This window comes from Mesoplodon densirostris, chromosome 1 (assembly GCF_025265405.1).
Source record: "Mesoplodon densirostris isolate mMesDen1 chromosome 1, mMesDen1 primary haplotype, whole genome shotgun sequence".
In the NCBI taxonomy this organism is placed as follows: Eukaryota; Metazoa; Chordata; class Mammalia; order Artiodactyla; family Ziphiidae; genus Mesoplodon; species Mesoplodon densirostris.
In genome coordinates, this window is record NC_082661.1 from 114,453,278 (window position 1) to 114,465,579 (window position 12,302).

The 12,302-nt window shown below is 37.2% G+C and overlaps 1 protein-coding gene across 2 annotated transcripts in view; it reads right to left on the reverse strand.

Moving 5' to 3' along the window:
* Positions 1-12,302, reverse strand: part of ERO1B (endoplasmic reticulum oxidoreductase 1 beta) — a 65,734-nt gene that overhangs the window by 7,394 nt on the left and 46,038 nt on the right. Inside the window, exons 9-15 of one of the 2 annotated variants that reach the window (XM_060108188.1) lie at positions 11,407-11,418; positions 9,492-9,518; positions 5,810-5,902; positions 5,451-5,697; positions 4,082-4,151; positions 1,548-1,634; positions 414-547 (exon numbers count right to left, since the gene is read on the reverse strand). In XM_060108188.1, the coding sequence (XP_059964171.1) occupies positions 414-547; positions 1,548-1,634; positions 4,082-4,151; positions 5,451-5,697; positions 5,810-5,902; positions 9,492-9,518; positions 11,407-11,418 (670 nt within the window). The remainder of the gene's footprint in view (positions 1-413; positions 548-1,547; positions 1,635-4,081; positions 4,152-5,450; positions 5,698-5,809; positions 5,903-9,491; positions 9,519-11,406; positions 11,419-12,302) is intronic. The other variant, XM_060108197.1, reaches the window with a different exon arrangement.

Genomic DNA, 12,302 nt, shown 5'->3' on the forward strand with positions numbered 1-12,302 from the left:
CAGAAAACAATGGAGGAAGAATGAGTGAAAGAAAAATGCCTCCTCAGATTAAGACACAGAGCAGCTGAAAGGTTTAATGTCTTTTTCTTTCCTCACCTTCTGAGCCAAACTCTCCTTACTCCTGCTATTGTACTTGAACGAGTTAAAACCAGCTAAAGAGAGTTTTATTAGGGGACTATTTCCCCACAAAATTGAGAAGGCAAACTGGGAAATGCTGGCAATTTGAAACTATTACTTTTTCCTGTAACCTGTAGAGAAACTGGCTTGTGAGTGCAGGTACGATACTATATGACAATAATGCTCCCTCTTTGTCAACAAAACAAAGCAAAACAGACCACTTTAGCAAAGAGGATGATCTTTGCAGTTTGTTGAAACCAGCAGGGGAATGTCTTCACTATGAAAACAGTTCTTACCTTCCGAAAGCATTTAAAAGAGCAACTATTTCCTGTCGAGTGAGTTGGAAGCCTTTAGATGGGCTGTTCTCTGGAAGCTTTTGGATTTCTTTTTCTGAGAACAATATCTTCAGGGCAGTTCCTAAACCCTGAGTCTAAAGAAAATAGTGATAAACTTTCAATTAAATTCATATAATAATAACTGCTTTAAAGGTTTAAAGGAATACTCAGTCACTGTGATGAGAAGTCAGGAAATTCATATGAACTGCACTTTTCACCAAAATGTTCAACTATGTAAAATATAGTTTCTACTTCCTCACAGATTATGCATATGATAAATTTATCTAAGCTGTTAAGGAAATCTGAATAGTTTAACACTTTTTGGATACATATCCTACTATTCCAAATGACTAAAATGCCGTTTTTTAACGTAGAAAATATCACATTAGGATTACAGTGTTCAATATGTAACTCTGAAAGCATTCTTTATAGCCCCTGACAATTCAAAACTTAGAAATTAGTATAAGTTTATAGGTATAGTGATACCTACACTTAATAATTTCTCAATTATTAGCAACAGAGAAAAAGAAAAATCTGATTTCAGTGTAGCCTCCATTAAAAAAAATTCTGTCTCTTGACTTTCTATGACTTAATATCATCTTCGTAAAAAGATAAGAGAAAACAATCACACAATCCTTTTTACACTGAAGTATTTAGGTAAATGGGCCTGCTGGGCAGAACTTTCCTATTTTGTGACTAGGGGGCCTCCTTCTTTTGATCATTGATACAAATTCAGTGACCAAAATTTGATAATGAAATTTCTTATATAATTATATTTTATCTTTTATATAGGTATATAAAATACCAATACACTCTATTTATAACCACCAACTCCAAAAATGAATCTGAGATTGTACCAACAGAAACAGAAACAATAAAACTAAAATCATTAACCTACAATAACAGGAAAAACATCCTAATACATACACATATAACAGAGTCTAATATTAATTGTTTTTATGAATAAAACAGAAAAACCACACTTTGGATTTCTAATTCAATGAACAATGAGGACATTTTAGTAAAAACTTTCAACTTCTCAGTGGAGAAATTTAAGGTTAGTAATAGTTTCAAAACAGAAGACAACACACAAACCTGTAATTTCCCCCATAACCTGCATTTGTCACATCCAACACAGTCCATTATACGGGAGATATTCTTGAAATGTAACCGGAATTCCTCCTAACAAGCAGAACACATGTTCATTCTAATCAGACATTTAAAATTAAACTGCATTTGCCTGAATTATAATAAAAGTTTCGAAGCTTATTAATGAATGAGTTGTGTTTTTCAACAATGAAGTATTTGGGGGCCTCCCTGGTGGCGCAGTGGTTGAGAGTCCGCCTGCCGATGCAGGGGATACGGGTTCGTGCCCCGGTCTGGGAGGATCCCATATGCCGCGGAGCGGCTGGGCCCGTGAGCCATGGCCGCTGGGCCTGCGCATCCGGAGCCTGTGCTCCGCAACGGGAGAGGCCACAACAGTGAGAGGCCCGCATACCGCAAAAAGAAAAAAAAGAAAAAAAAAAAAAAAAACAATGAAGTATTTGAATTTGTATAGCACAACATGGCACATAAAACAGCTAACATTAATGGCAGTTTATAAAATTCATTCTACATATTAATTCAACGAACTTTTGATTGAGGGGCCACTCCATGCAAAGCACCAACATGTACCCTTACAGGGGACACCAAAGTAAATAATACACGGTTTTTACTTTGAAGGAACTTAACTGCTGCTTCCATTTGATATCTGTGTACAACCAGTGGTAAATACATCTATATTATGTTTCATTTATTTCTGATGCATTGTTTTGTGTGAGTCTAAATCAGAAAGCTAGTCCTAGAACAATAATCAGTGTCCATCTCTCTCTCCTTAGGACGACACCATGTTTATAACATGTAATCCCCATCAGCACCGATGATCACAGGGCTATACAAGGGGTCTGTGATCTTACAGTCCCCCACATTTGCTAATGCAGCTTCTCCAGGGATGCTTGCTTACTGGATCCTTGACTTTTGCTGTATTAGTTTCCCACACAGTTAGATGCCTGTGAGCATCTGTGCATGGGTTTCTGTGACTCTAAGGTCAGTCTCACCTTCTCTGAGGACAAAACTAGCTAAGAGGAAGTTTCCTCATCTTTTTCACAGGGCAAACATAGAAAATAAAAATCATTTTATTGCACCGAAGTAAACATTTTATTGCAAAGAGCTGGAGTGAGTCACCCGAAAACTTAAAGCGTTTGGAGGAATCAATACCTTGGCCAAAAGAAAGACAACATAAATAGAACACAAAAACTCCTTTGCTCTCCATTCTCATGTAATTCATGTTCTTTGGAGCAGATGGAAAAATGGACTTATATTCTCCTTTCTACACCTTTGAAAAACAGGAAACCAAATTTCCAGCATTTTATAACTTGAAAGCTAGCTGTGAAACCTTACTCTGTTCTCAGTCTTACCTTCCTTATCTATAAAAAGATATGTAATTATAGTTGTCTTGATCAGAAGTATAATATTTGTATAAACACTAAGAAAATAGGAAGCATTACAAAAATGAATTAGCATTATGTTAAATACTGTAATACTAATATACCTCTAAAACAACCATAAAACAAAACAACCTTCCAAAACTAAAATATAGTTGTGGCTAAATTACTTCATTTCAGAAATACCAAGGAACTCTTACTAATGTATTCATTCTTGTAGCATATCCACATCTGAAACATCTCGGGGCCAAATGTGTTTCAGAATTCAGAATTTTTGAGATTTTAGAAATGTAGTACACACACTATATATTATGAAACACCCCACCAGAGTGTATGGCAACACCCTGTAATCAAATACATGATTGTTTTTGCAACAAAATGTAAGAATATTCATACAAAGCAGAATTTTTAAAAAACACTACAAATATCCTTACACCAGTTCAGGTTATGTTTTGCTAACAAATTAATTTGTACCAAACATAAGAAAAATGTTCCAGTTTTTGGAGCTTTTTGGATTTCAGAATCGCATATAAAAAATTGTGGAGCTGTGGTAGAAGACTATTTGCCAGTCAATTTCAAATACTTTTATGAACACTGTAAGGGTACAATGTATTCCTTAATTACTGTAAGCAAATGAAAACCAAGTGCTTATAACATGAAGTTGCATAATGTTCCTAAAATATAGTCTCCTTCTGACATCACAGGTCAACAGGTAATTTTTGCCTTATATGTTAGTCCATTAGGACAAAATAATAGTTTCAAAACCGTAACATTTTGTAAAGTAAACATTAGAAAATATACTATTTACTGCCTTCAAAGTGGCTAACAGTGCATGATTTTTTTTAAGACGCATCAAAACAGCAATAAGTAAATGAAAGAAAAGAAAGTAAGAAAACTTTCAAAATAATGCCTTTTGAAAAGACATGTACAAAGGTGTCATTAGTCAGAGGTATGACTGAGGATTCACTAAGCAGTTGGGCAAATAGAAAGGAGAAAGGAATTGAGAAAGAGCTTTTTGTATCATTTATAGTAAAATCCAATCAAACCAACAAGATGGTGAACTGGGAAAGAAAGTTCAGATGAACAGGATTAAAACACAACCAGTAAACTGTTCCCCACCCAGTCCCCTAGCCAAGAATTTCTTACCTTTAACGATTTGGCCCCCTTTTTGTCACCTGCAAACATGGATTTCTCGTCAAAGTGCATGGGAAAGGACCTAATGAAATGAAAATATTATAAGCTACAGATGAAAAATTCAAGCTCTGGTAGAATTTTCTATCCCTACAAATATTTAATATTCAGAATTTACTCATGTGTAAGGTTTGGTAACGTGGGAAGGTGGCAAACAGTTTAAACTATTCAATCAAAGAGTAAAGCAAGATAAAGAGGGCTTTGTAATTTATGAGAGTGTAATGTTTTGAAGAAATTACGTGACAAGAATAACATAAAAAATTAACTAAAAACAATTTGTGTGAAAAAATGTACAAAACTCTTAACATTTTAAAACATTTTAAAAAATTTAATGCATAATTTACCTTAGACATTTCTTAACCCAACTCTCCTCTGTGCTCATTTTTTTTTTTTTTTTTTTTTTCTTTTTCTTTTTCCCCTTGCGGTATGTGGGCCTCTCACTGTTGTGGCCTCTCCCGCTGCGGAGCACAGGCTCCGGATGCGCAGGCCCAGCGGCCATGGCTCACGGGCCCAGCCGCTCCGCGGCATATGGGATCCTCCCAGACCGGGGCACGAACCCGTATCCCCTGCATCGGCAGGCGGACTCTCAACCACTTGCGCCACCAGGGAGGCCCTGTGCTCATTTTTAACAATCAGTAAAGTGCAGTTTTATACACCCAGGATTTTTTTTTAAAGGTTATATTATAGAACGTAAGGCTAATGTCCTCTTAGGTAATCTATCCTTATGCTAGCACCTATTACCATCTGAATTTAAGTAGCAACTGGAAGAATACAAAATTGGTAGAAAGAACATTAAAGTAGTGTTAAATTTTGGTACTACATAAAATTTAAAGTTATATTTAAAAATACAGCCTAGGGCTTCCCTGGTGGCGCAGTGGTTGAGAGTCCGCCTGCCGATGCAGGGGACACGGGTTCGTTCCCCGGTCTGGGAAGATCCCACATGCCGCGGAGCGGCTGGGCCCGTGCGCCATGGCCGCTGAGCCTGCGCGTCCAGAGCCTGTGCTCTGCAACGGGAGAGGCCACAGCAATGAAAGGCCCGCGTACCGCAAAAAAAAAAAAAAAAAAAAAAAAAAAAAAAAAAAATACAGCCTATTCTCAAGTGTGAAAGTTTATGCAACAAAGCTTTATAGACGCTTTTCAGTCAACATTTTTAGAAATATCTTTAAAATGCTGCCATTCTATGGAACACTTTCCTCCTCAGTTCTAATTCTCCCTCTTCCTAATTAATTTTCAGGAGTCAGTTTTTGTTGTATCAATATTTCAAGAACTACCTCACTCAACTACAGAGTGGAGAATTTCAGATCACTGACAATTCAATTCTTACTTTGTATCTTGAAAGATATTCAGTAGAAGGGTTTTTGTGTCAGCATCCTCTTTTACATTTCCAGTGTAAAGATCGACAATTGAGCGCTCAAAGTAAGGGGCCACCTTTGATAAAGCTCGAAGCTCAATTAAATATAAAAAGTACAGATTCTTTAGCCTTCTTGGGCCTTCTCCCTTGGTTTCCACAGGGTCGAAGCGGCGTTTAAATTCTTTCATATTAGGTCCCCAGGTAGGTTTACCCCAGGTTTCTAAAGAGAAAGAGAAATATATTATACACTCTTAATAAACAGGATTTTTGCTCTATAGAGAATATGTATTTTTCCCCAACAATTTTTATACTAATAGAAAAAATCTGATTACCTTCCAAAAGATAATCTGCACATAGATGTAAATTGATACTAGCATGAAGTCCCGATATAAGCTTATAGAAGACTCTTTTCTCCAAACACAAACCTATTCAGAAAAATATTGAAAAAGAAATCACATCCATTTAGATAACAAAAATACTGAATCAAGAGGATTAGGTACATGGGCTTATTTTTAAAGTTAAGATTTGAGGACATTAAAAACAAATCAAGGACTAATATAAAATAATTAGATTGAGATACTATCACTAGAAGATAAAATGAGATTCTGACTTCAGAATGGAGTTAACTGAGTATGATAACTTAGTGCAGAATAAGATACAAATGTCTGGGCTACTGGAGGTCCAAACACTATGGATGCACTTGGAAAAGTCCTCATGTTACCCAGAAGGCAACAGCACAGATTTTTTGTGGTTTAGGCTAAACTAAAGCAGATATAAAGTCACTGCTTTGGCATAACAATAGCTGTTTCTCCTTTTCCTTTCCCTATAGATGTTCTTTATTTGAACCTACTTGTTAGTGGAGGAAGAAGAGACTGAATTCTATTTCTCTCCTTCCTCCAGATTCTTTAGTGGTTCCTATTAATCCTTTGCCCTGGAATTCTCTAATTCTACTTAACTGTATGTTCCACAGGTAAGGAGCAAAAACTTGGAAAACAGACATCCAGGAGTTTCAGCCAATTAAAAAAAAAAGTGTGATTATTTACTATGTGAGTAAAACCGTATCAAGATGGAGTTCAGGAATATGATGGAAATTTATTTTATGTAGCCTTCTTAAGCCACACAGGCTTTTGCTCAAAACAGAGGTCAAGATAATTTCACCATCCTATCCAACCCCTGCCTCCAGGGCTCTGAAGCTAGTAGCTTCTAATAGGAAAAGATAATTATTTTGAGATCTCATTCGCTAATTCAGAATTCTTCCTAGAACATTCTCATCACCATGGATAGAGACCAAAAGGTAGAAATTCAGTTCTATTTTGTGGCTTCTTCATAAAAGTATATGGCCAAATTTGAATGTTTATGGTACCAAGGGATATAAACAATGTGAATAACTTTGATAAAACATTAGGTATTAACTTCTCTAGTAAAACTTTTAATCAAATCTGTTATCAAGTACCAAAATGCTCAGATTTGAAGTTCACTTTCTCTTCCTTCCAACCTACTTCTCTAAGCAGTAAAATATCTAAAGACAAGAGAAGGGAAAATAGGCAAAGCAAAGCTCATGAAAATTCATATGCCTAAAAATGAGAACATGAAAACTAGGAGGGAATCTAATTTGCAAAGCCCACAAAGCCCCTTACCTAAAAGGGCATGGGTGGTAAGAGGGAAGGAAGGAGTAGATATGTACTTCTGTAAACTGTGAAAATTAGGTAACTTCAAGCAAAATCTTAATAATAAAAGATGAGCCAAGTGAATGCACCAAGAAGACACATAACACTCTTAGCAGAAAGTGCTGGAGAGGTGCTCCCTGCCTGCGGTCTGCTGCCAGCCCTAATGCCTGGCAAATCCAACTATTCAATTTAGAAAGTGGTTCTCCTCTTCCTCTTCTGGATTTAATTTCATTCAAATTCATTTTCATCAACTGAATTACAGGACATCAATATATAACTTTTTCTCTCACAAAAGGGCTAGATATATTGTAACACTATTATTTGGCATTTGTACATTGTTTAGTGATTTTCGAAGCAGTTTTCACAGGCATCATCTACAGTGTAGGTAAGCTGGATGGCTAGTGCCACTCTCGTGCCCCAGATCAGGAAACTGAATCTCAGAAAAGTTGAGCCAGTTGCCTATATATAGGAGTGCTCGTTGGACTGTGTATCAATATTCAGAGACTACCATCAATAGGATACTAGGAGAGTGGTTGATATAGTATACCCTAGAATCCGATACTGCCCATAAATTTCATTCTCATCCTCCATGATCAATATGCAGAGTCTCTGACCACCTCTTTTAACCTAAATACTATTTTTCACAATTTGTGCTCTTAAAATAAAGCTAATTAAACAAAGACAAGCATCTCTTCCCACATTGGCCATTTATCAGTATAATTCCTAGCAGTATTTGCACATCAAAAATAGTTCACTGGGGCTTCCCTGGTGGTGCAGTGGTTGAGAGTCCGCCTGCCGATGCAGGGGACACGGGTTCATGCCCCAGTCCGGGAGGATCCCACATGCTGTGGAGCGGCTGGGCCCGTGAGCCATGGCCGCTAGGCCTGTGTGTCCGGAGCCTGTGCTCCGCAACGGGAGAGGCCACAACAGTGAGAGGCCCACGTACCGCAAAAAAAAAAAAAAAAAAAAAAAAAAAAAAGTTCATTGGGCTTCCCTGGTGGCGCAGTAGATAGGAATCTGCCTGCCAATGCAGTGGACACAGGTTCAATCCTTGGTCCAGGAAGAGCCCACATGTCACGGAGCAACTAAGCCCGGGCACCACAACTACTGAGCCTGAGCTCTATAGCCCGCGAGCCACAACTACTGAGCCCACTTGCCACAACTACTGAAGCCCGCGTGCCTAGAGCCCGTGCTCCACAAGACAAGCCACCGCAACGAGAAGCCCGCGCTCCGCAACAAAGAGTAGCCCCCGCTCGCCGCAACTAGAGCAAGTCCGTGTGCATCAATGAAGGCCCAACACAGCCAAAAAAAAAAAAAAGAAAAAAAGTTCATTAAAAAACAAAGAGGAATCACGTTCATAAGTTAACACGACTGATTAACAAAGATAAAATGGAATTAAGTGCTTAGTTTAACTCAGTAGAGTTCCTATAAGGTTATGGCTATGAAATATCCATTTTCCAGTGTCATTCAACTTGCTTATCTTTCATTAATATATCTGAACTTTTGGTTTCATAAATTAATGGCAATTTGGTAAAATTTTTAAAAGCATCATATATCCAGTTATTAACCAAAGTTGTTAAAATCCTAGAATGTTTCAGCTTTCCATTAATAACATTTCATAATTTCAACACTAGAAAATATAAGAATGCGAAGGTATGTGATATATTGGGATCTATATTACTTTATCCTTTAGTTAGACAAGTTTAGACTATATGTGTAAACATGTTTAAAACCTGAATTCAAATTCATCTTCCCTTAATTTCATATATAAAAAAAAGTACTTCCTTCCAAAAAGAATGCCTCTACTTAAAAAAACAGACTTGCATAGTGGTTGCTAGAAAAGTAGTTTGGATGAATATTACATACAGAATGGAAATAAGACTGGGAACCAGTTCTGGAACCCTCATGACCACATCTGCCCTGTATATTTCCACAACACTGGTTTTTAGCTGACCAGTATCCTCAAATTTTTCAAATAATTTTTTTTTTTTTCTTTTTGCGGTATGCGGGCCTCTCACTGTCGTGGCCTCTCCCGTTGTGGAGCACAGGCTCCGGACGCGCAGGCCCAGCGGCCATGGCTCACGGGCCCAGCCGCTCCGCGGCATATGGGATCCTCCCAGATCGGGGCACGAACCCGTATCCCCTGCATCAGCAGGCGGACTCTCAACCACTGCGCCACCAGGGAGGCCCTCAAATAATTTTATCCTAAACTATAATAACCGAAAACATGTTATTTTCTTTCAAACACTGTCAAGATTTAATGAATCCTAAAACTTACAAATATATATTAAATAAATTCATTTTTTGCAAGATGCCAATAAATTTAAAATGCAGACATTAAAGTTACCTTCTAGCCACGTGTAGAACGATTCTCCTAAAAAACAAAACAAAAACAATCAAAATTATACACACACACAGAATTGGGTGAAAATGTTTAAATGGTCATTCAGAAATAAGAATAAATTAAGTCTATAAAATATTTCTCATGACAGATTAAGGAATATGTCCACTGCTCATGTGTAATGGAAAAATAGGCATGTGGTTCTAGAAAATAAAGTCCAAAAGTTACTGAAGTAGTTTTGGGAAAAAGTTCTTATAAATGACATTTTGACTTGTAAAATTTTTGAGAAAACTTCCAGTCAAAATATTATGTAAACCTTATTCACTTGAAGGCTTAAATATCCATAAGTATGAGGAGAAACAATCTTAAATTTGCTTTAGTTGATAACCATAGTATTATTCAAAACTTCCAGAAAAAAGTGAATTATAATATGAAAATCAAATTATTAATTCCATTTTTCCTGAGCAATAAACCTAAATATATTTCCTCAATTATCTAAAACTACTAAGTTTTAAGAGATAATAAAAAAGTTCCCTAAATTTTCAAAATAATTCTTCAGAAAAGTTAACAACCAGAATATGAAGCGGCCTTCCTTGTGTACTATGCTAAAAGAACTATTTCTAGCTCAATATTGTTCTGAGTGAAAAGAAAAATGGCAGTCAATAAAGATAAAAACAGTTAATATACTTCCTAAGTTACTCATTCTTATTTTAATTGCAAAAAGCAAAGCACGATGATAAAAACTCAACACGTAGGTGAGTTGAGCAAGGAGTCCAGGGGACAAATTAGATGGTGGGGAATTACTTTGCCTCCTGAGAGTCTTTACCCTTAGCAAAACAACACAAACATCTTCCTAGAGAATCATTCATTCAACATACTCTTACTTAGATGATACTCTTACACAAAACATCATTCATTATCTCACTTGTTTACTCAAAAAGCCCCAGCTGCTAACAGGAAAAGTCTAGCTCCTAAGGTCCTCAATAATCTGGCCTCTACTCATCTTTCTAATTTTAAATTACCCCATATATGAAGGTCTTTCCTACACTCCCCAAACATGCCTTGTTTTTCCTTTCTCAACCCCTTGGTCCATACTGTCATCCAAGTAGCCCACACTATCCAATTCTACAGGCTTTAAATCAGTCCATCATTCAAGTCCATCTCAAATGCCACCTCCTCCAGTAAATTTTCCCAGTGAGGCAGGATCTGTTCTACCTCTGAAGAGCTACACCACCTACTGTTGTACTATGTATGTAATACTTCTTTATTATCACTTATGTACAGTGCTGATCATTCCTACTATACATATTTTTAGCTCCTAGAGGGAAGGCACGTTTTATACATTTTTCTATCCTTTACAATGCTCATCACAGTGCCCTTGACACATAGGGCAACTTTATTTTTTAAAATTTATTTATTTATTTATTTATTTTTGACTGTGTTGGGTCTTTGTTGCTGTGCGCGGGCTTTCCCTAGTTGCGGCGAGCGGGGGCTACTCTTTGTTGCAATGCACGGGCTTCTCATTGCGGTGGCTGCTCTTGTTGGGGAGCACGGGCTCCAGGCACACAGGCTTCAGTAGTTGTGCCTTGTGGGCTCTAGAGCACACACCCAATAGTTGTGGCGCACAGGCTTAGTTGCCCCACAGCATGTGGGATCATCGCGGACCAGGGACAGAACCCGTGTCCCCTGCACTGGCAGGCAGGTTCTTAACCACTGCGCCACCAGGGAAGTCCCTAACATAGGGTAACTTTAAATTATAAAAAACACTCTTATTTTTTTGGCCACCATTGATTGGTAGCTATTTTCTGAAAAAAAATAGGATACTTTCTTTTGAATTAAAAACAGGAAAAAATCAAATTTTGATCATTAAAGGCATTTCTTCTACATTTGAAGCAAACATAAAATGAGACTTTTAACTTACCATCATCTTCTCCTGAAAGACAAAATAATAGACAAGATTTTAGAAAATGTCTTACACAGTTCAGATTCCAATCCTATTTATTTATGGGATTAAAACTTACTATGTGTTAAACTATTAATTATACCATGAACCTTGCTCAGTGTGTAGTTACCCTGTAAATAAGACTTCTTAATAAGAATACATGCCAAAGAGTACAAGATTTTCACATAGGTTTTATGCAATAAATAGTATCAGAGAGTAACTAAACAATCAAAAAGACCACTAGTTTCAATAATTAACAAATATACAGTGACTCCTTTAATCATTATGCACACAACTCTCTGAACATGTGTTTCCAGACTGGAGTACTTTTCTTTCATAAGTTACTGCTCCTCAGCACATATTCAGCTTAATAAAAGCACTTCCCAAACTCTACTCAGTGAAAGCATCCCTGCAGGGGTTATGGGGCTGCCTAAATGTGGGGGAGAGGCCAGAAGGCTGGGCTTTCAGGCTCCACAGCAGCCCTGTCTTGATTAGCTTTACATGTGGAATTCTGACAGAAAATTTCATTTTTGGAAAAAAGCTGTTGGAAAGCTAGCTGTGGAAGCCAGGAATAGTGTGGAAGAAACACAGTTAAGAATATTAACCACCAAACCAGCTCTACAACAAATGCTAAAGGAACTTATATAAGTGGGAAACACAGAGAAGAAAAGGACCTACAAAAACAAACCCAAAACAATTAAGAAAATGGTACTAGGAACATGCATATCGATAATTACATTAAACGTGAATGGATTAAATGATCCAACCAAAAGACACAGGCTTCCTGAATGGATACAAAAACAAGACCCATATACATGCTGTCTACAAGGGACCCACTTCAGACCTAGGGACACATTCAGACTAAAAGTGAGGGG